Consider the following 25225-nt stretch of genomic DNA (forward strand, 5'->3'; position numbering starts at 1 on the left):
TCATAATAAGATTGCAAAAAAACACATATATTTTTTCTGCAGTCTTATGATTTAACAAACATTTAAAAAGGAAAGAAAACGTTATCATCATTATCATCAACATTTATTTATATATCGCCAGCAAATTCCGTAGCGATTTACAATCGGCAACAAACACAGTAATAAAACAATACTGGGTAATACAGACAGAGAGGTAAGAAGGACCAGCCCACAAGCTTCAGGTTCTCTTTTGTTAAATACAGGCTAATTAAGGCCTCTTGGGGGGAAACCAGGAGAGGGACAGACAGACAGACAGAACACACAGGGGTTTATTTAGTAAGCACTGAAGAGCCAAAATGCTGGTGTGAACGCTGGCAAACGGCTCTTTCACCACTTTTGGTAGTTTGGGTTAACACCAGAGAATCCAGAAATCAGACATTAATCTAATTACCGTTACTTACTGCTGTCTCCATAGACATCTATGGGAGCAGCAGCATTAGGTCATTTATTTATTATTATTATGTCATCCTGAGGTTACTAGTAAAAAGCTTTGTCTGTAACCTCAGGATGGCGTTACTGGTATTTTTCAATGGAATCCAGGTGAAGCCTCTCCGGCTTTGCTGGATTCCTCCCGGGAGAAAGCGCTATGCACATGCACATAGGCCTTGCTCCAATTGCCAGCGGAGTTAAGCTATCGGAGAAGAGTAAAGTGACCTCACTGAAGAGGGGGATGTTAAAGTTATTTTATCATTGCCCAATAATCATTGTCTATGCGATTTGTGTGGTTCCAATGCGCAAAGCAATTTATTAGCAAAGCAAAAGAATAAGTTCAATAAATAAGTACAACCGATACATACGCTGCGCTGTGCTGCGCTCTGCTGGATCCAGCTACACAGTCATTCAGTCCTGAAGTCTGTGGTCAAAGTAACTGTAAGCTGATTCCAGAGAGCAATATATACATTTGGTGTTACAGTAAATACAGATGACTTGACATGTTTCCATAGGTTCAGGCTTCAGGAAGGTCCAGTGTAATGCAGTCCATAGGTCAGTTCAAACGACACCCTCCAGAGGTGGGGGTTAACTTTCCAAGGGTGGGGGTCAGCTCTCCAGAAGATGCATACTTAATCTTCCTGCCAAGAACTAGTTCAAACTGGTCTATTAGCATTACACAGACAATACCATTCTAATCATGTATTCCCTATCATCCATAACTAGCATGCGCAAGGTACGATCGAGAGAACCGGATGTCTGCTAGTAAATAGGGGATTAGAATGGTACCAGACATGATATGTTTCCTGTAACCTGAACCTTAGATATCACTGAAGTACATATAATCTAATAATATTTAACTATAAACTCAATAACATCTGTCAATAAAAACCTGTGGGTTGAAACTATTATAAAATGAACTATGTGCAAATGAATGTGTAAGTGTTAGTGTATGCGTTCGTTATTTATCGTGCGATTGCGCCATGACATGTGGCGTACTGATCGCAATCGCACGGTAAAACAATATTAATCAATATACTTTCTTTCATCCAATTAATCGACTTTGACAGGGGTTGACGCCTTCCTAAGGCATTGCTCAAAGGTGGAAGTACTTTAGTCGAAGGTGGCACAGGTGCCATGGGGGATACTCAGCTGTGTGTAGCACAAGAGAATTTGAAAGTGGAGACCCCCCCCATGACTGTGGGCCTCTATCAGGCGCCGCCCCCGCACGTCCTCGCTAGGTGGGGACGCACGCCTGCATATGTCAGAACGCCCCGTTGCTAAGCAACGGGGATGCTTCCCCGACAGTAGGGTGCGCATGCGCTTCCATCACCATGGCGACGGGACGCGCAATGGAACTTCCGGACAGCGCGTCTGCCCACTGCCCACTAATGAGAGACCATCACCCACTATATAAGACCTGCTCTGACACCACTAGGGTGCCAGAGCAACTAGTATTCTAGCCTCCAGCATTCCTGTTATATTACAGCTTATCTCCCGTCTCGATTATTGTAGCCTCCTCTTCACTGGCCTCCCCCACTCCCGTCTCTCCCCCTCCGCTCTGTACTCAATGCGGCCGCAAGACTCATCTTCCTCTCATGCCGCTCCTCCTCTGCCTCCCCTCTCTGCCTTGCCTTACACTGGCTCCCCTTCCCCTACAGAATCCTTTTTTTAAACTTCTCACCACCACTTACAAGGCTCTCTCCCAGTCTACTGCACCTTATATCTCTAACCTCCTCTCCATTCACACTCCTGTCCGCTCCATGTGCTCGGCCAATGACCGCCGCCTCTCCTCCACTCTTATCACCTCTTCCCACTCCAGAATCCAGGACTTTTCCTGTGCGGCCTCCATTCACTGGAATGACCTCCCTCGCTCCATCCGTCTCTCTCTTACTCTGTGCTCCTTCAAACGTGCACTGAAAACCCACCTCTTCCTCAAAGCCTACCAACCATCCACTTAACCCCTCCCATCTCCTTCGCTCATTCTCCCCTCTCCCCTTGCCTCAACTTGCTCCTCTTGTGCCTGGTCTGTTTACCCTCCCTTAAGATGTAAGCTCACATGAGCAGGGCCCTCTTCCCTCCTGTCTCCTTACCTGTTCTTCTGCTCCGTCGTTATTGCATTAGCCTGCCTGGAGTTTCTGAAGTATTGGTACTCTTTGTTTATTGTTCTGTACTGTTTCACCCTGTATAGTCTACTGTTTACACTGTGTGCGGCGCTGCGGAAAACTTGTGGCGCCTAACAAATAAATGAGAATAATAATAATATATATATATATATATATATATATATATATATATATATATATATATGCTGAATATATAATGTAAGTAAATGGAATGTGATAGTGTTACAATGAAGGCAGTCGGATAGAAGAATTGGCGGTATGGCATACCACAATGTAAACTTCCATTTCGACCACTGATTAGGAAGAATATATATCTGGACTACAAGGAGTATTTATTTTCATTGTTATCTAAATGTAAATGTATGCTTAAGAATAACCCTAAACCCTATGCTTGCATAATCTGGGGCAAACAAAACTGTCAGCCGTAAACTTGAATGATATAGCTCCTGAAGTGTCCAAATTAAATATTAGTAGCTGTAATTGTTTTCCTTTACCAAGTCATAACTTTTAAATTAAAGTAGCATATTACATGGGAATGAAGGATCTATAGAATTATGTAACGGCCCACTATTGTACCTTTAAATGACATTTTATGTACATATTACAGAACTGTACAATCTGCCGAATATATCCAAATAGAAAAAACATAGACAATAAAAGTAGAAAATACAGATCAATAGGTCTTTTAAGAGTCTTTAAACATATAATGAAGTTGAATGGAATGCATTTAAAAACCTCAAACCCGTACATTTATATATTCTGAAATGCCACAATGAGGACGGACACTCAGCCATAAATAAGTGGTAGCAGGAATGCATTTTCAAGTGGCAAATATCTTCTGTAACAAGGGGTTGCGCCATTAAGCTTGAGAAAAGAGACACAAGGGAAAAGTGATAGAGATGTAAGAGATGGCGCACTCAATATTAGAAGCCATATTTCATCTGACACAGATGCAGTAATAATTCTAAGACGCCGCATGATTACAAAAGTGCTTCCTAAAATCTTTTCCTGTATTACTGTGTACACATAACAACGTCACATAAGGGGCCTGATTTGGAGTTCGCAGCAAATCAAGCTAAAGAGTTTAGAGTTGGGAAGGAGCACTTCCTAGCTCAACTCTAAATATAAGTATAAAAAGTGTCAGTATAAATGTATTTATGTAAATAAAAGCAGACATATTAAAGTAAACATTATTTGCCCTGCATGCAAAAAAATGTTATACTAATAATTTTAATACTTATATTTAGAGTTGAGCTAAGGAGTGCTCATTCCCAATTCTAAATTGATCTGTACACTTGAAGCTTGCCTACCTTTCAGTGCAATCTGGTTTTACCAACAAAACATAATTTAGCTTCCTAGTTGGATTTACTCCTGACTCTAAGGGCTAGATTTACTAAGCTGCGGGTTTGAAAAAGTGGGGATGTTGCCTATAGCAACCAATCAGATTCTAGCTTTCATTTATTTAGTACCTTCTACAAAATGACAGCTAAAATCTGATTGGTTGCTATAGGCAACATCCCCACTTTTTCAAACCCGCATCTTAGTAAATCTAGCCCTAAGGGGTATAATTATGAAAGAGTACAATGTCCTATTGTCATAAAAATTGGGTTTTTTAACTGGAGATAGGGCCTTTTTCGCTTTGCCCAATACACAAAAAGTGATTACTGCCGGTGATATCCAGCCTTTACATGGGGAATCTTAAATAACAAGGGGCCTGATTCATTAAGGAACTTAAATTAAGAGGTTTCTTATTTCAGTCTCCTGGACAAAACCATGTTACAATGCAAGGTGTGAAAATTAGTATTTTGTTTTGCACATAAGTTAAATACTGTCTGTTTTTTCATGTAGCACACAAATATCAACTTTAAATTTCAGTGTACAAATAAGCTATCAAGTATTTGTGTGCTACATGAAAAAACAGTCAGTATTTAACTTATGTGCAAAACAGAAAACTAATTTGCACCCCTTGCATTGTAACATGGTTTTGTCCAAGAGACTTAAATAAGAAACTTCTTAATTTAAGTTCCTTAATGAATCAGGCCCAAGGATTGCAGTAGTACTTGTACTGCCTCTGTACATGTTCTGTTATCGAAATCCTGGATGACAATAACGGATCAAAGACATTTATTAAGTTATGTTTTTCAATAAACCATTTTTAAATGATATATTTTTTTCAATAATTCTGACAAGTAGAAGTGAATCCCCAATACAGAATTCCACTGTACTTCCACAGTTCAGGTGTATGTCTGTACATCTGCCGAGACTGGCACGGCGAAGCGGTAACTTATACCGCACCTGGCCGGTATTGATTATGCAGCAGAGTATCGCGCATCTGCCTCTGCCATATGTTTTGGTTAATTGCTGATAAGTGATTTTTTTTCCACACCGTTATAAGCATGAGAAAAAAACGAACTATCGCTGCGATCAGCAACATATTGATACATGTGCCCCCCGAAATAAAGCCCGGTATCTTTAACGTTGGTAAACAAATCATTAAAAGACAAGACAAACTAAATACATGTCTTGGTTTAACGGCCAAAATGAAAGAAGAGAAAGTTTCAGATATGGAGCATGTGTTTAATTTGTTATGCTTTTCATTAGCTCTTTGGAAAATATCAATATAAGTTAACGATGCCAATCTCTAACCTGCACAGACAGAAAACCAGACAAAAAATTTGTTTTTTCCCCTGTCCTGAATGACTCACAGATCATTATCTGTGTCCTACTGAGAATGTAGATATTTGTTCTGTGTTATGTGAGGGTAGAGGATATAATCTTCCTAATGGAAATGTTATGTTACAGCGACTATTCACAGCCTGATGGGCAGGAATAGGCGTCCGGATCATTTACTACTGAATTAGAATTTAATTCACTTAGCAAGAAAGACTCTTATTTGTAGGAATATAACTGACACAAGTGAAATGTTATTTCTTATGGGCTTCTAATTCTACAGTATATAATATGGTTATAACTCTACATATACAGTACTCTATACAGTATATAATATGGCTATAATTCTACATATATAGTACTCTATACAGTATATAATATGGCTATAATTCTACATATACAGTACTCTATACAGTATATAATATGGCTATAACGCTACATATACAGTACTCTATACAGTATATAATATGGCTATAATTCTACATATACAGTACTCTATCCAGTATATAATATGGCTATAATTCTACATATACAGTACTCTATACAGTATATAACATTGCTATAACTCTACATATACAGTACTCTATATAGTATATAATATGGCTATAACTCTACATATACAGTACTCTATACAGTATATAATATGACTATAACTCTACATATACAGTACTCTATACAGTATATAATATGGCTATAACTCTACATATACAGTACTCTATACAGTATATAACATTGCTATAACTCTACATATACAGTACTCTATACAGTATATAATATGACTATAACTCTACATATACAGTACTCTATACAGTATGTAATATGGCTGTGATTCCTGATATACAGTAATCTATACAGAATGTAATATGACTGTGATTCCTGATATACAGTACTCTATACAGTGTGTAATATGGCTGTGATTCCTGATATACAGTAATCCATACAGTATGTAATATGACTGTGATTCCTGATATACAGTACTCTATACAGTATATAATATGGCTGTGATTCCTGATATACAGTACTCCATACAGTATGTAATATGGCTGTGATTCCTGATATACAGTACTCTATACAGTATATAATATGGCTGTGATTCCTGATATACAGTACTCTATACAGTGTGTAATATGACTGTGATTCATCATATACAGTACTCTATTCAGAATGTAATATGACTGTGATTCCTGATATACAGTAATCTATACAGTATATAATATGTCTGTGATTCCAGATATACAGTACTCTATACAGTACGTAATATGGCTGTGATTCCTGATATACAGTAATCTATACAGTATGTAATATGGCTGTGATTCCTGATATACAGTAATCTATACAGTATGTAATATGTCTGTGATTCCAGATATACAGTACTCTATACAGTATGTAATATGGCTGTGATACCTGATATACAGTACTCTATACAGTATGTAATATGACTGTGATTCCTGATATACAGTACTCCATACAGTATGTAATATGACTGTGATTCCTGATATACAGTAATCTATACAGTATGTAATATGACTGTGATTCCTGATATACAGTACTCCATACAGTATGTAATATGACTGTGATTCCAGATATACAGTACTCTATACAGTATGTAATATGGCTGTGATACCTGATATACAGTACTCTATACAGTATGTAATATGACTGTGATTCCTGATATACAGTACTCCATACAGTATGTAATATGACTGTGATTCCTGATATACAGTAATCTATACAGTATGTAATATGACTGTGATTCCTGATATACAGTACTCCATACAGTATGTAATATGACTGTGATTCCAGATATACAGTACTCTATACAGTATGTAATATGGCTGTGATACCTGATATACAGTACTCTATACAGTATGTAATATGGCTGTGATTCCTGATATACAGTACTCCATACAGTATGTAATATGGCTGTGATTCCTGATATACAGTAATCTATACAGTATGTAATATGGCTGTGATTCCTGATATACAGTACTCTATACAGTATGTAATATGGCTGTGATTCCTGATATATAGTACTCTATACAGTATGTAATATGGCTGTGATTCCTGATATACAGTACTCCATACAGTATGTAGTATGGCTGTGATTCCTGATATACAGTAATCTATACAGTATGTAATATGGCTGTGATTCCTGATATACAGTACTCTATACAGTATGTAATATGGCTGTGATTCCTGATATACAGTACTCCATACAGTATGTAATATGGCTGTGATTCCTGATATACAGTAATCTATACAGTATGTAATATGGCTGTGATTCCTGATATACAGTACTCTATACAGTATGTAATATGGCTGTGATTCCTGATATACAGTAATCTATACAGTATGTAATATGGCTGTGATTCCTGATATACAGTACTCTATACAGTATGTAATATGGCTGTGATTCCTGATATACAGTACTCCATACAGTATGTAATATGGCTGTGATTCCTGATATACAGTAATCTATACAGTATGTAATATGGCTGTGATTCCTGATATACAGTACTCTATACAGTATGTAATATGGCTGTGATTCCTGATATACAGTACTCCATACAGTATGTAATATGACTGTGATTCCTGATATACAGTACTCTATACAGTATGTAATATGACTGTGATTCCTGATATACAGTACTCCATACAGTATGTAATATGACTGTGATTCCAGATATACAGTACTCTATACAGTATGTAATATGGCTGTGATACCTGATATACAGTACTCTATACAGTATGTAATATGACTGTGATTCCTGATATACAGTACTCCATACAGTATGTAATATGACTGTGATTCCTGATATACAGTAATCTATACAGTATGTAATATGACTGTGATTCCTGATATACAGTACTCCATACAGTATGTAATATGACTGTGATTCCAGATATACAGTACTCTATACAGTATGTAATATGGCTGTGATACCTGATATACAGTACTCTATACAGTATGTAATATGGCTGTGATTCCTGATATACAGTACTCCATACAGTATGTAATATGACTGTGATTCCTGATATACAGTACTCCATACAGTATGTAATATGACTGTGATTCCAGATATACAGTACTCTATACAGTATGTAATATGGCTGTGATTCCTGATATACAGTACTCTATACAGTATGTAATATGGCTGTGATTCCTGATATACAGTACTCTATACAGTATGTAATATGGCTGTGATTCCTGATATACAGTACTCCATACAGTATGTAATATGGCTGTGATTCCTGATATACAGTAATCTATACAGTATGTAATATGGCTGTGATTCCTGATATACAGTACTCTATACAGTATGTAATATGGCTGTGATTCCTGATATACAGTACTCCATACAGTATGTAATATGGCTGTGATTCCTGATATACAGTACTCCATACAGTATGTAATATGACTGTGATTCCTGATATACAGTACTCTATACAGTATGTAATATGGCTGTGATTCCTGATATACAGTACTCTATACTGTGTGTAATATGACTGTGATTCCTCATATACAGTACTCTATACAGTATGTAATATGGCTGTGATTCCTAATATACAGTACAAGTGACTGACAACTAATTACATCGAGGGGTCAGCCTAGTTTCAGGAATGCTGGATGTTCTGGATGTAAAATAACCTGTTATTAGTGGCTGAAGAATATTTTTTTTCAGCCCCTCCTCCCCCCATCCTGATTCACCATAAATATACCCCTTCCCCCCAATGCCTAGTATTTCACTTTGAATCCCTGCTGTGGCAACATTGTTTTCTCAGGTTAATGGGGCACGTATTGGTCTGGCTAGATTAAACAGCCCACCCATCTTTCAGTCTTTAGACCAGAAGGGAAGAATGGATGGCAAACGCTAGCCTACAGCACTTCTCTCACAGGTTCCAGCGGTGTTTGTAGACAGCCACACACTAACGAGAGAGTTTGGTGTGTGACTGTCATTATACAGCGCAGGACTCCGTCAGAGAAGTTCAGCAGAGAAGCCATCATGATCTTTATCTAGCCCACTCTGGCCTAATGAGCAGAAGAGTGGCGGCTTACCAACCTGATCATCCAAAAGTGTACTGAAGATGGGTCTCCCGTTGGGGTAACAATGTAACCTCGACAGGTTATCCCACCACTAAGTCCTACATAACAGCGGAACAAATGACATATAATGAGTGTATAATGATGATTATAAGAAAATGTCACAGTTTTACTGGTCCTTTTGGGTTAACTGTGGCTGGGAGGAAGTAGGGATTGGCTACTTAGGGACCATTAGCAGCCAAGCAGTAGATGATTTATTTTAGTGTAGGAGTGAGACACCCACCATTCCCTGCAGAGGGATAGCTATCTGCGTTTCCTCCTCCCCTTTCATGTGCTCATTTTTCCTCTATCACAGCTGGAGGTAATATCAATGCCAGTAGGGTGATGTAAAGCTGAAATTATGGTTTATCTCTTGCCCATAGATATATTGGTGGCCAGGATCCTTTAACTGTATGGCTATATGGTTACAGGTTAATGTTTGAAAAATATATATACTGATTATATGGCAAGGATGAATGTTAATTATTTAAATTGTCTACTGGATTATTTCGGCAATGGAATGGACGTGTTCAGAACATCGGAAATTCTACAACAATAAAATTATTTACAATTAATTACTTACTAATTACATAAAACTAATGTTCTCCCTCCCCTGTAGTCTTTAGAGTTTGCTATTATAATAGAGTTAACTACCCACGCTCAGTCCTGCTATACCACCCAGCACTGAATAAGGTGGATAGTTGACGATTAATTCACAGTTGATTTTATTATAATTTATGAACATTAAAGACTTGTTGGGAGGGAGAAAATGAGTGTATAATGGGAGTTACCTTTTAAAGGAGATAAAGAAAATTACTTTAGGCAATTTACCTACTGGAGATGTTGTGCTGTTGAATTGATTGTCCCTGAAATATTACACTACATGAGCAATTTTTGAATCAATATAATTATCCTGACATTCAAAAGGATGCAAAACGCAAAACTTCTCCATCCTCACCAACCGTCAAATACTGTATATATTTTCAGGGTGAGATCCATTTGGAAACAAAGAATATATGAGTTTTGTTTCATATAGAGACTTTATACAGAGACTTTATTGTTGCTGATTCTATTGTAGTTGGAAGCTCGATCTGTTACTACTGCTGAGGACATTCTCACTGGCTACAGGTTGTTATATCCCTGTAAATATTCTAATGCTCTGATTGGCTACAGGTTCTTATATCCCTGTAAATATTCTACTGCTCTGATTGGCTACAAGTTGTTATATCCCTGTAAATATTCTAATTCTCTGATTGGCTACAGGTTGTTATATCCCTGAAGATATTCTAATGCTATGTCTGATTGGCTACAGGTTGGTCTGGCCTTGTAAATATTCTAATGTTCCAATTGGATACAAGTTTGTCTTGACCTATGAGCATGTTAGTGTTCTGATTGGCAGGGCTGCTGGGAGAACTCTTAGGCCCCTGTGCAGTTGCTTCTTGGGCCCCCTCCTAGGCTGAAAATGCTAGTGCTGCGAGCGCAGGCCATTGGCTATGTGACTATGCGGACCAATCAAGTTCTGTGTGTGCAATCTAGGGCATACTTGCCAACTCTCCCGCAATGTCCAGGAGACTCCCACATTTTGCGAGAGTCTCCCGGACTCCCGGGCGAGTGTGGCAATCTCCCGAATTCTGCCCACTTCACTAGCAAGTGCCCACTTCCTAGTGAAGTGGGCAGAATTAGATCCCAGACGCCGCGATTCCTGATGATTTGCGTCATGACGTCACAGGGGGCGGGACCGAAATGTGGCGATTTTGGCCGCCCCGCCCCCTCACGCCCCCCTCCACTGGCTGGCTCCTGGAAGGGAGCTGAAGAAAGTAGGTAAGTATGATCTAGGGATGTGTGTGACTGCACAGCCCAATATGAAGCTATTGGTCCATTCTGTTGCTTTTCTTGCTTACAATCTAGCACAGATTGGGTCAAGGAAGGGCCCCCTTTAATCCGCCACCGATGGGACACAGGGAAGACCTGGAACATTACATCTGCCCCTCTCTTCTCTCTGCGCACCTCCTGATTGGCTACAAACTGATTCTAATGCTCTGACTGGCAAGAGCTTGGTTTTAGCTCCGTCCACTTCAAAATTGCTTGCACAGAGGTAGCGGAGAAAGAAAACAACATTTTCTTACACCTAAATTAAACTAAGATTCTAGAACTAAGAGTGGAATCATCTTAATGGTTTGGTTTTTCTTTTCTTTTATTTTATTCCCCAATCATAATTTGAAAATCTCCTTTCTATGCCCCTGTGTTTCTTTGATGACTTGTCTTTACATGTGGAAATTCCAGTTGTCATCCAGATATGTAATTCTCTGACTGCCTAACGTAACCTAACATATGAAATCGCCATATATTTCTTCTAATATACATTGTTACCAGTGCCTTGTGCCCAGACTAAGTTATTGTATCTGCCTGTTTGGATCTCAGTCAGCATTTTATTTGTAATCTCGGAGGGGCTGTCTGGAACAATTCCCGATGAGGATTGGCAATATACTGCAGTAAACACAGCGTCGTGGAAAATTCAGTTTGAGCTCTTTAGTGATTGTTCTGCTGGATGACGCTTCAATCAGAGTTTGCCTCGCACAACCTAATGGCTTCATTGGGATCATCAGTTCCACATAAATTTTGTTTTTCACCATTTAATTGACACTAATAGGCAGATGTACTAAGCAATTCTTGCCAAGGGGAAAAAATTAAAACGACTAACATCACTTTGCAAAAAAAAAAGCAGAAAAACAAAACATACTGTAATAATGTACATGTTGGCCAAATAAACTTTTGTCTACAAGCTGCACTATACTATAAATAGGATACATATACTGTATATGTATATGTGTAGTGCTTTGCTCACTATATTCTAACAGTGTATCTGTTAGGGACCTATTTATGAAAGGGAGAAAAGCTCTTTCTTAAGTGAAAATGGGTATTTTAGCCGGACATAGAGCTCTGCCTATCTGTCAAAGGGACCAGGGACCACGTCGCACAAAAATATCAGGAACAATTAACAACAATACATCCAGGACTGGCTGGCAAAGCGGTTATAATGCTCTTACTGCTGCCAGACAGTATCGCCAGGAAGTCAAGTCAATACTTCTGCGATACATGGAGATAGAAAATCTATGTTATCGCTGAATATTATTAAATAGACTTTAGACTTGTTAGTCATTGGTATGATTCAAATGTTTGAGGACAGACATAGCACCTTGCATGATATATGTCTATATCCCTTAGCTGCACTCTGCACCTATATATTAATATTCTCATCTTCTCAGACACATAATGTATCCTGGAAATTAACTTATTTTCTATGAATATTAAATCTTGCATAAAGGGAAGTGTCAGTTTGCAGAAATACAATTATGTATTTGCTATTTTGTAGTTATATCCTTGTTGTAGTGAGCTACATATTTAGGAGAGGGAAAGAGAGAGAGCAATAGGGAGTGAGGGGAAAGAGTGGGGGGTGAGGGAGAGAGAGGGGGGTATGAGAAGGGGAGAGAGGGGGGAGAGAGATGGGGGTAGAGAGAGAGAGAGCGGGAAAGAGAGGGGGAGAGAGGGAGGAAGAGTGGGGGAGAGAGAGAGAGGGAAAGAGTGATGGAAAGAGGGGGGGAGGGGGAGAAAGAGAGAGAGCAATAGGGAGTGAGGAGGAAGAGTGGGGGGGAGGGAGAGAGAGGGGGGTATGAGAAGGGGAGAGTGGGGGGAGAGAGATGGGGGTAGAGAGAGAGAGAGTGGGAAAGAGAGGGGGAGAGAGGGAGAAAGAGTGGGGGAGAGAGAGAGAGGGAAAGAGAGTGATGGAAAGAGGGGGGAGGGGGGGAAAGAGAGAGAGAGAGAGAGGGGGGATAGAGTGGGGGAGGGGAAGGAGAGAGAGGGGGAGAGGGAGACAGAGGGAGATAGAGGGACAGAGAGAGGGAGATAGAGAGAGAGAGAGAGAGGGGAGAGAGAGGGAGAGATAGAGGGGAGAGAGAGGGAGAGAGAGAGCGGGGGGGAGAGAGAGGGGGAAGAGAGAGGGGAGAGAGAGAGAGGGGGGATAGAGTGGGGGAGGGGAAGGAGAGAGAGGGGGAGAGGGAGACAGAGGGAGATAGAGGGACAGAGAGAGGGAGATAGAGAGAGAGAGAGAGAGAGAGAGAGAGAGAGTCAGATAGAGGGTGGGGGAGAGAGAGAGAAGGGGAGAGAGGGAATTCTTGCTTTACCCACTTCATCAGCTGCATGTTCGTCTGTACCCAGGTTTGATCAATGAATGCAATGGGTGATTTAACCTGTGTCAAATGCCACTCAAAAATAAAGCTATTTGAGAATTCTATTGTTACAATCATGGAATTCTGAAGTAACTGCACTTTCATTAATGAACCCTGAAGCACTCAAAATCTGCCCAAGCCATAGATGACAATATCCGTTGACAGTTTAAATTGTTTGGGTGATGTGAACCAGTAATATTCCCACAAAATCTGAAAGTTGCCTATTTCTAGGCCCTATGACAAGTCTGTTCATACTACACATATTCACTTCATGCAGAGTATAATGCAATGAACCAACCATTTAGTACAATATATTGTCTCATTGCTGTTCAAGCTGCATATAAAGTTCTGTCAATGTTAAATTATTTTCAACTCTCAACAACTTTTATAATCACGAAAAAATAATTGTTGCCAATTGGAACTCAACTTGCAAGCAACAGGCATCTAGCTATTTATTTCACTACAGATAATTGATATTCATTGTTCTCTTGGCAGAACAATGCAACATCCACACTTACTCAGGAAAAAGGGAACATCAATGAATTCAATGCCTGATATACAATAGTGTATTTTAGACTGGATTTGACATTTGCTTTGGTAGTACAAATATATTATCTTGTGTAGCATTAATATTTAAACCATGATTTGGCCGTGACAGCTCAGGATGCAAAAGATCCGAATAATCAAGATATATTTTCCTACGTGACCATTTGTATTAGAAGTTATCAGAGCAGAAGGTAAAGAAACATTTCAAGTAATTTATTTTATCCATTTTACATATTCCTGTGCACGTTGTTCTGCAGGAATATTTACCTTTGAAAGGTGCCAGAGTGACTTAAATAAATAGTTACCCACTTAACCTAAATATCTGCACTCTATCCCTGGGATTATAGTGCCCCCATCACATGCACGCAGCGGGGGGAAGGGGGGGTGGTTCTGTGGGCTGAAAGAATGTTCACAAGAATCTAGTCTATCAATCCTCTAGTAACTTTGCTAAAGCACGAGGCACTGTGGCCGTTCAGCCCACAAAAATGGATGCCTCCAGTATATGTAGTCCACAGGTACACAGGCAATTTTTGCAGATGGACAATAACAATAAATTGCATATTTGCTCTTATTAAGCTAACACATACCTCCTGTTGAAGTCAGATAATTGGATATGGTCATTTAAAATTAATATCTATTAATCTGATTGTCTATGTCTGAAATTATGCCAATAGCACGCTACGGCGTGGAGGAGCGTAATCAACCACAACAGGTGCGAACACTTATAAACACATTTACACAAACACATACAGTTGTAATTAGCTCATATTAAAATTAGTTGCAACACGTAGTTATTTGTAATGAAATGTAGCAGAGTTTATGGTTAAATATTATAATGTTATATACACATTAGTGAGAGTTAAGGTTCAGGTCACAGGAAACATATCATGTCTGGTATCATTCTAATCCCCTATTTATCTGCAGCCTAAAGGATCGCACCTTGCGTATGCAAGTTATGAATTATAGGGAATAAATGATCAGAATGGTATTGTGTGTGTAATGTAAATAGACCAGTTTGAACTAGTTTTTGGCGGGAAGATTAGTATGCATCTCCTGGAGAGCTGACCCCCACCCTTGGAGGGCATCGTTTCAACTGACCAATGACCTGCATTACACTGGACCTTCCTGAAGCCTGAACCTATGGAAATATGTCAAATCATTTGTATTGTTCTAACTGTATCACTGACTGTATATAAGCAGGGGTCCTGGGACCAGCAGACAGTCACTTTGACCACAGACTTCAGGACTGAATGACTGTACGCTGGATCCAGGGTGCCTGCTAAGTAACGGCTGTACTTATTTTATTTGAATTGTTACTCTGCTGCTTTTTGCTATTAAATCGCATTGTGCTTTGGAACCACATCACCGGATGTGGACAATCATTATTGAATAGCAACTAGACGTACATAACACTCCCAACATGTATGGAGTTGGTACAGAGTGCACTTTGTCTTGGCGGTGCGGAACTTTTTTATTATCCAGACAAAGCCCAGAGAAGCCCAGAGCGGCCCCTGCATGTACCAGCATACGGCTGGCTTCTTTTAGAGCTAAGAATGTCAATTCTTTATTTTAATCTCCCTCTGTAAAACCATAAAGGCCTACTGACCAGCCTGGGGCTAGTAGTTATTATTAACGTGGGACCCTATACTGCTGTGTCCCCCCCTAATAATAATAATGATCAGCTGGCTAGAGCAGGTCTTAGTATATAGGGCTTGGTAATTAAATTATAGGTTTGCCAATGTGTCATTTGTATTTTATTTATTTCATTGTTATTAATAAGAGTGCTGGTCTTGCTATTGCATCAGGACCATCACTGTAGTATCTGGGGAATGGAGCTAACTCAACCTAATTGCATCTGTTCTTTATCATTCATCTGGTCATTCTAACACACCTCCTCTGCATGCTCTGATTCTTAATAGCACATATCTAGTGTAGAAGGGATGGGAATACAACCCATACATCGTATAGAAGATGACGTCTGGTGCCAGATATATCCAATCCCAATCAAAATGTATTTTAATAAAGTATTGAAATCTAGTTTGAAAGCATATGGGCGATTTATTTTCCGTAGCACTTTTTCCTGGGCTTTCAGTAGGAATGTACATCAGAGGCTAATTAGAATGCACGGAATGTTCAGGATTTACTGGTTAAAATGTATCAAATATTCATAGAACTCAGAAATAAGTTGATTTTCATCCTGTGCCTCCGCAGCAGGAAAGCTGCTGTCATTTTAACGGATAAGATTCTTTCATCAGTTCATGAACCTCAGACCACAAAAAAGCTGCTGTCCACAGTCATAAGTTATAAATATAGGCTCACCAATCACTATAGTCCTAATGTCACGCCATGTCCCTGGATATAATAATAACAAGTCAAAGGTTGGCTGGAGAGCACAGGGCGCAATATCTGTAAATTATTGTCCAAGAGCCATAAAGATTTTGATTACAAAAGTTCAATTTCATTTATATGAAAAGAGCGGATAAAAGGGCTCAGAGAGCGGAAAGAATGGAAGATAGAAATAAAGAGTAACACGGAGAATGACTGTAAGATGTTACATACAGAATATAAATATAGGACATTTTCAACGTAATATATTGTAAATTCAATGTGTAATATTAAATGTATGCAGTACATAAAATGACACTTCATTTTTACATGTGTAGTATGGATCTAGGATTACAATGTTGCAAGATTCAAAGTTGATTTTCATGTCATAACTTCACCTGCAATAAGGTTAGAATCTTGTTTGTTGAATTATCTCTGCACATATGTTTAATATTGTAGAACATGAAATGATGTCTCATCCCCAAAATTTGCATGGCTTCTGCTATCATCTTACAGCCAAACTACACAAGCGATTTTCTACAGGCGGTGTCTGAAATGCGCAAACACTATTATACACGAAATTCTCCCTTAAAGACTTTTTTTTCTACAACAAAGCACACCTGCTGAGATTGTAAATTGTCCCCGTTGTGCAGGTTTTTGTGTAACCACAAAGCAAACCAAAATCATCATCAACGTATATAATTTCCTTCCCAAACGCTGTATTTATTTTTCCATTTGTAAAACACCAGGAATATTGCAAATCCTTTAACTACTCCCCCCCCCCCACACACACACACGCACTGAGAGAACACAGCAGGATGGTTTTGCAGTAGAAGGACTAGTCTACTACAGGGTTTCAGACACTCTCATCTCATGACCAGTAGAGATAAACTATTAGTAGGGTGTCTGCACGTTCCTCTAAATTCTCCAGTCAGTGCTGCTTGGTAATTATAAGGTTTAGGGGAGCAATTTTCAGCACAGAGGTGGGGGGGCTAGATTCCTGTGGTTGTTCTGAGAGTTTGACGGAAGGCTTACATGGAAGCTATCTTATTTTTGATAATTTGGTGCAGATGATACATAACATTTAACATCTATGCAAAGTTGGAGCCTACTATATATTTTGACTGATCAAATGACTCATCCATCCTAAGACTTGTGAGGCAATACATATATTAAAAGGGCTGCGGGATTTGCTGGGAGGGGCTTACAAAATCTCTCCATGCTCACAAACTAGTACTCTTGTGAGTGTTCCCCATCCCCCCAGGAGGCAGACCATGTGCTCCCATACTTACTAATAGTTGAGAAGTGAACTTAGTGAAATAAGATCCAAGCACAGGTGACTCCTGATTGGATGGCCGGGGCAATCGTCCAATCAAAAGCTGTCTGCCATTTCTACCTATCTTTGGGTGGATAACACTGTATTATACTAATACCTTATAACTGGTTGCTAGCTATAATAATTTCCTTCCCATATGTCCATATTCTCACTTTTAAGATCTTGCTGATGTTATTTGCTCATCAGCATCCTTCCATTTGTCAATCTTCAATGAGAACTTTAATTGAAGCAAATTAGAACTTTTACTGCAGTACCCGTTATTTTTATGACTGGATTAGCGCAATAACCTTGCAGTCCCTGGTGATTTCCTAACGTCAAATTCTAATGTTTCAAAAGAAATTTCTGATTCACTGACAGTTCTATATGATCCCTATGCACAGCGACATCTCCTTAATTCCTCCACATCAAACTCTATATTCTCTGCAGAACTTCTCCGAGGATCCGTCCATCATCAGTATAGACAGTGCATCAGTTATAGCCTCTATTAACATATTATATGTCTTATCCAATATTTGGCTTCACAATTCACAAGTAGCATATGGACTGTAGTGGTCAAATTGATGGACGGTCATGCTCAATTTGCATCACAAAAGTTGAGACATGAGGAAATATTAAAGTCTAGAGCACAGTGAAGTCTATATGATAACATTTTATTACATATCAAGAGGTCTTTTTAATTCACTGTCAGTTGTAACAAATAATACTGAAATAAAATGGCGGCACTTAAACAAGTAGCTGAGGCCTGTTTTGAGGAAGACATGTTTCCTATGCAATTTCTAAGAGGGGGCTAACAGATTAAAAAAGTTGACATTGCTGACAAGTTATGAGGAGGTACAGGGGAGAAAATTGGGCAAGGGGGATGTAGTGGCAAGAGCAATTATAGAGAATCTCAGAGACAGAATGCTCTGACTCTTCAATAGCGCTCCCTAGTGGTCAGAGGCCTTTGCAACATTTAAAAAATTGCAGCCAGTATTCTCCTGTTCATCAATTGAAAAATCATGTTTGTGGTTTGTAGATTTTCAAATAAGAACTTACCATGCTGCGTAAAAAAAAAAAGAACAATAGTCAGTGAATGAATTGTGTTTGTGTTGACCTGCTGTAACACAGACAAATCTTTCGGGATGACGCACAAAGAGTTCTATGTTGACCCTTGAAGTTACAGAAGGACAAAGGGCATTGCTCCCAGTCACAGATGCACCGAGCTGGAGTGGGTCGTGTCATCCTCCAGAGCAATTATTAGACAATGACAAATGGTTTTACGGGCCAGATGCACTGTCTTATTAGAGAACAATGTGTTCCTATACCAGTCTGAGTGTATACACGCAGACATTGTAACAACAGTGACATATATGAAAAGAACACTCAATTTTCTGGTTCAAACACTTGGACTGATTGCCTGAACACACTGTGCAATATATTAACCCCTACTTTTTTTTTTTACCAAGAAGTACACCATGCAAAAACCCACATAAAACGAGTACTACGTAACAATACATAGTAATAAATAGACAAATGTTACAAAATCACAAATGTAGGAGTTACAATAATAAAAATTAAAAACAAGAAGGAGAGGGGTGCTGTTGGCTTGACAGATGTAGTTTTAAAAATGTGGGGGTGCATAGGGAGAATTGCAGCAATATAAGGAAGTCAGTCAGCATTCCATTTAAACTATAGTCCATTCCATAACTGCTCTTCTCCAGGAATTAGGTGTATATTTATCAAACCTTCTAAAAAGACAGAGTGGAGGTATGGCCCATAGCAACCAATCCGATTCCAGCTATCATTTATCTAGTACATTGTAGAAAATAATAGCTAGAATCTGATTGGCTGCTATGGGCCACACCTCTAATTTTCCATTTTAGAAGGCTTGATAAATATACTTCTTGTGACATCACAAAGGCAGGAACAAGGTTGTAACGATATACGATATAGAGGTACATGTGACCACTATGGGGCCCGGCAGCACAGGGGCCCTTTCCCAGAAGAGAAGTTGTGCATTAAAGTACAAACATAATATAGCTTTGTCATTAATTGATTATGGTAGTTCTATGGTTTGGAAAATAATGAGAATAAAATAACTGTATAAATAATTAACACTAATAAGCCAGATTGTTACTGGAACCAGTAACCAGTAACCAGATGGAGTAGGGATTGCGGTAGTTATGGCTTTATGATGCTCAGGGGCTGACCGGTCTCGGGGGGTAGGGGGGCATCTGCCCCCAGATCGGTCCCATGGTGGGCTACCTTGGACTGAGTCACCGGCCCACCTGTATTTTGTTTGCTTTTAAAATGTTCCTGATAGGCTAATGAGCCAAGTCTCTGCCCCATGGCTAAAATTTGACAGATAGCCCCTGATGAAGGTGCATAGATGGACCCATCACAGTTTTTCTCTGAGCAGGACTACTGGCGAGGCAGCTCAGGCAGGTGTTATGGAGCATGACGGGGAGAGTGGGCCAGCCATTGGGTGTCCACCAGCTGCTGAGATCTTCCAATCATGTCTGGGGGTTTCACTGTGAGGGAGAGGAAAGCCCAAATGAGGCTCTACAGGATTTTACGGCCCTTGTGGGAACCTTCTCATGTGTCCAGAAGTGCAGACTTCTGGAGGTGGCCGTCCCCACTCAATTATTTTTTTCACTACAGGGCCCGGTGACTGCCAGCTATGCCCCTGGAGCCCAGAAATGTCTAGTTACTTCCCTGGCCCAGAAGCCATTTTCATGTCTTTATTATTATCATTATAAATTTTTATTTATAGGGCACCACTAGGTGTCCGTAGCGCCGTACAGGGTCAAACGATTACAATATGAGGTGAGACAGCACGGTACAGTAACCATTAAGCACCGTAACTCAGTAAGCTCGAAGTACAGCTAGAGAGGGGGGGAGAGGGAAGATCCGCTTACGACGAAGCTCAAGAGGGAGGGCATGGATGACAGGGAGACCCCCAGAGGGGTGAGGAGAGAGCGAGAGGGGTCAGAGGGCAGAGGGTCCTCAAGGAGGAGGTCTAGGTAGCTGGAGAGCAGAGTTAGAAGTGGTGGAAACAGGAGGAGAGATGGCCCTGCTCAAGGGAGCGTACAATCTAAGGGTCTGATCCAAAATTCAAGCGGACACCTTATGCTTTAGTGATGTCACTGGTCATGAAAATTGGTTCAGGACGCAACATGGCGCCCTCTGCTGTGTGTGTGTATGTAGGTGACAGGGCACAGATAAGTGTCGATAATATTGACAATGTGGCACAGGCGGTCAGACTTTGCTGTGGGTTTGAGGGGCACTTTGGCATAAAATTTAAAACAGTTTGTCCTGGCACCTTTGAGAAAACCCATAACTTAAATATTCGGGGATTTTGGTGGAAAGCTTTTTTTTTTTAAGTCATTTTTACATTTAAATTATTCTGTCAAGGGCAACACATATTATAAGGTTTAATAAAATTTATTGAGTTTACATTAAAACATAACAAAATTGAGCGAACCAATGGATTCTTTCCATCATTAAATCTGCATGTGCTTAGTGATTTATATAAAATAATAAAACACTGCAAAGTTAAATAGATGAACAGTACAAACACCCGGCCCTGAAAAGAGCTGAAACAATTGATATCCATGTGCTAGCAAAGGTCAATCAGATTTGGGAAGTGTGAATAAAACAAGCTGAGTGAGCAATGAGCTCCCTTGATGGATAGGGGAATGATTAGATTGAAGCTGAGAAGTGGTGAAAGTGGCTGATAAATGTAATAATACATAATGACACAACTACAGAGCAATTCCCGATAACTGTCCCTGTTTTGAAACCGAATCCCACTTTTTCTCTTTTCCTTCCAAATAGCGGGTGTTCTGGGTTTGATGCATAGATCTATACGGAAAAACAACCTCACTCATCTAGTTATCTCCTACATTTATAACACGACCCCCGTCATGACATATAAATACTATGACATATGTTTTATTGTATTACTATATTTTAGCTGTCTGTAGTTTACTATTAGGGCTGTATGTTATCCAGAAATCTTCCAAAGAATTCTATGTATGTAAGGATAACTGAAGTTCAAAATCTTCGTTTATTTAGTTACTCTCATATTGAATATATGAGGTGTTTTACGTTAATTATCCACATTGAGTTTGCAGTTGAAGCAAAATGTCTTGGTTTTACAGCAGTGCGTCTAGGTGGTCTACTATGCGCACTGTAAGTTACACGCCCACTGCGCCTAAATGTCACATCTACCACTTTCATTCTATAAAACTGTTCTGTTTTCCTCCTAAAATGCTGCTCTTTGTAGCCATATTTGTGGCTTTAGTTATTCATATGTCCCATTAAAATATAGTGTGAGCCCCTAACCAGAATAGAGTTGGTTCAAATATCTAGTGATTTTGAGGAGTGGGAATGGAGTGGAGTGGAAGTAGCCGTGCTCCTGTCCACATACCTACGAGTACCCATAAAATGCATCACTCCACCCCTTCATTTCGGTTTAATTTTTTACTGCACCGCAAAACTAGGGTGCACTTACGCCATACTTAGTATGGATCACCCTCACTTTACCCAACTCCTCCCATTGGCTGCAGCAAACTTCTGCTGTCCCCCAAACACCGTCATTTTGCTCCAAAAACCCACTGCGCTTTGGCTGAAATCTAAGCGCACCTGCACAAATGGAGCCGTTCTGTGGTCTGAACTCACTAGGAACCAGTGACATCATGGTGGGATGGACTGTCCCAGACATTGGGCTGGCTTCTTCTAAAGTGATAGGCCGCATTCTGACACAATGGTTCAGTGATGTCACAAATTCCTAGCCAGGCTGGCGTCACTAAATGCCACAGTGATAGTGAATGGATAGAACGCTCATAAATGTTGGTTTAGCCCATAATAGGACAGTCGCCACTATGTGTAGGGGACCGGAAAAAAATCAATTATATGTTAGTAACTGAAATAATTATAGCACTTTGGAGAATTATTCATTACACTGTTCTGAACCGCTACCATATACAGTTTACATAAAGAAGGATTTCCTTGTAATTACAGTTATATAATTCAGATAGCCGTTCCATAAATGCATGCACATCAACTGGAAATACAGCCAGCCTGAGCCATTGAGTGTTAAGACAAATCAAAGAATGAGTACCTTCCATTATGGTGATAAGCTGAGCTATCAGGGAGATGGAAAGCTAACCCAATTTACAGAGGCTTAGTAGTCAGTGTTACATATACTCTACACCCTGAGCCTCCAAGCTGATCACAGCAGCTTTGTTTTGTCCAACATTACTGTATAAATGCAACCGCTCAGCACTTATAGAGTTAAACATTGCTCTAAGTTTCTACAATTCCTTAGAATTCTAAAGCTACAATGTATCAATTTACTATTGTTCCAGCTGCACTACAGAACAACATTGTTGCAAGCCTACTAATATGTATCATATTTGTTGTATTCCTCTATCAATGTGTTACTTGTATCAGAATAAGCAGAATTAAAATGCAGGTTTAAAAAATAATGAAAGAAATCTAACATTTAATCCTCCAATTAACAAATGTATTGCTAGATCACTGAATTTATTGAGAATAATGCCATGTTTCAAGCTAATTCTAAACATCATCATATATCAAAATACTTCATTTTATGATGACACATTCTAATTCTGGACTGTGTTGTCTTTTGATTTGCATTATTTGTACACAAGTTGCTTTCCAGAGGCTTTTATGCAAATACTCCCATTGTACCGAAACAGTGATAATTAAGGTTCTATACAAACTGGTGAAAACACATGCTCATTATTCCCCAATCTCCCCCAGCCGGATGACACAAAGGATCGACCAGTACCAAATTCATCCTGGCATCAGTTGGACAGAAAGCTGTCTTTGGTTTAAATGAATTTCCCTTTAATCTCTCCATTGAGCATCCGGATAAATCTTGGAGCTCTTAAAAAATTCAGGATATCTGTGTAATTGTAAATTGATCTGTCTTGCTGGCGTAGAGCCAGGGGAAGTTGGCATACAGGAAAGACCCTGGGATTTTATTTTGTTTTAACTCTGTTATCCAATTTATTAAGGATGAGGAACCATTTGCAAATTAAATCACCAATTTGATTTGGTTCTATGCTGTAAATTAGACCAGATACCTGGAATGAGCAAGCACATTTCCATCAGATAGTTCAATAATGGGGTGTAGCATTCTGGTCACTTTCTCTTGACACTAGCATGTAAGTGGCATCGCTACCTACAATTATACATTGCGTTCCCTGCAAGACTCGTTTTACAAAGCCAATCAAGCCTTCAGTAATGGTCATTGGATTACAACCACACTACAACTGTGTATCTCAAACATCTCCCCTGCACAATGCAGAAATAATGGTGTCTCATGCTGTTGACTTAAATGCCTCCACTCCTTGCAAAAATCATTCTTTTCCCTCTTTCAGAGCACCTTCATTTTTTCCAAATGTATGTCACAGCTAATGCCAATGTGTCACTGTGATCTACATGAGCAAATCAGGTCAGCTGTTAAGTTTTAATCCTCTGCAACGTTTACAGTACAACAAGACAGCATGGTCTATTTGCAAACCAAAAAAAGGAAAAATCCCAACGTATAGATGTAATAAATAATTTAGATTGAAACAAAGACAAATAACTTGAACTGTAGCCCATATCATATTTGACAATGCACCTTCAGTGTCACATGGACTATTGGACAATACAAACACAAGGTTAGGTAGTTTGCATGGTACAGACGGATTATTATGCAGAGGTTTGGGATGGGGATAGGGAATTTGACTTAACCTATAACTAAAAGTTGATATCTTTTTCTATAGTGCAATGACGTAAACACAGAATTCTCTATAGCATGTCGCCCAGGCATATATTCACCATAGTATCATTAAAATAGACAATAGAGTGGACCTACCTGTTTTCCATAAATATATGGATTTGTTTTCATGATCGCTCTGTGAATCTGCGCTCCATAATCCCACCAGGAGAAGGACAATCACTCCACAGCAGGATCCAGGAAAAGCTGAGTTTCTCTCTGCCAGATCCATGCCTTGGGAAGGTGAATATGTTGTTGCAGCGTGAATACAATGAACGACCCACTTCAAATTGTGTTTTCCTTCTCCGTTATCCTTTTTTTGTTTAAAGTACTAAGGACCAGAGAGCTCTCCGGCTTTTGTGCATCCAGTTGACAAGGAAGAACCAGTGAAGACCATGGAACAATAGAGCACAGGGATGCTGCTGCTGCTGATGCTGATGCTTCTGCCTGTATTGTGAATTCTGCACCAGCGAGCTCCCATTCACTGACTAGTGGCAGTTTTCCATCAGCTAAAAGAGAGACAGCTGTCCGCAGGGGGCTCCAGCTGACTGAACAGGTTATCTTGGTCTGGGAGGTTGTCGTAATAAATGACACCAGCTGGAGTAAAGGGAAAAAAAAAAAGGAAATTCTAAGAGAGGGAGGAAAAAAAAAAAAATCTCACTTGCATTTAAT

The 25225-nt window shown here is 39.5% G+C and overlaps 1 protein-coding gene across 1 annotated transcript in view; it reads right to left on the reverse strand.

The window, feature by feature from the left end:
* THSD7A (thrombospondin type 1 domain containing 7A) overlaps positions 1-24895 on the reverse strand; it is a 212397-nt gene extending 187502 nt beyond the window's left edge. Inside the window, exon 1 of the mRNA XM_075214043.1 lies at positions 24653-24895. Within this exon, the coding sequence (XP_075070144.1) occupies positions 24653-24785 (133 nt within the window). The 5' untranslated portion in view covers positions 24786-24895. The remainder of the gene's footprint in view (positions 1-24652) is intronic.
* Positions 24896-25225: the final 330 nt, after the last annotated feature.

The sequence above is a fragment of the Mixophyes fleayi genome, chromosome 5, assembly GCF_038048845.1.
Source record: "Mixophyes fleayi isolate aMixFle1 chromosome 5, aMixFle1.hap1, whole genome shotgun sequence".
Lineage (NCBI taxonomy): Eukaryota > Metazoa > Chordata > Amphibia > Anura > Limnodynastidae > Mixophyes > Mixophyes fleayi.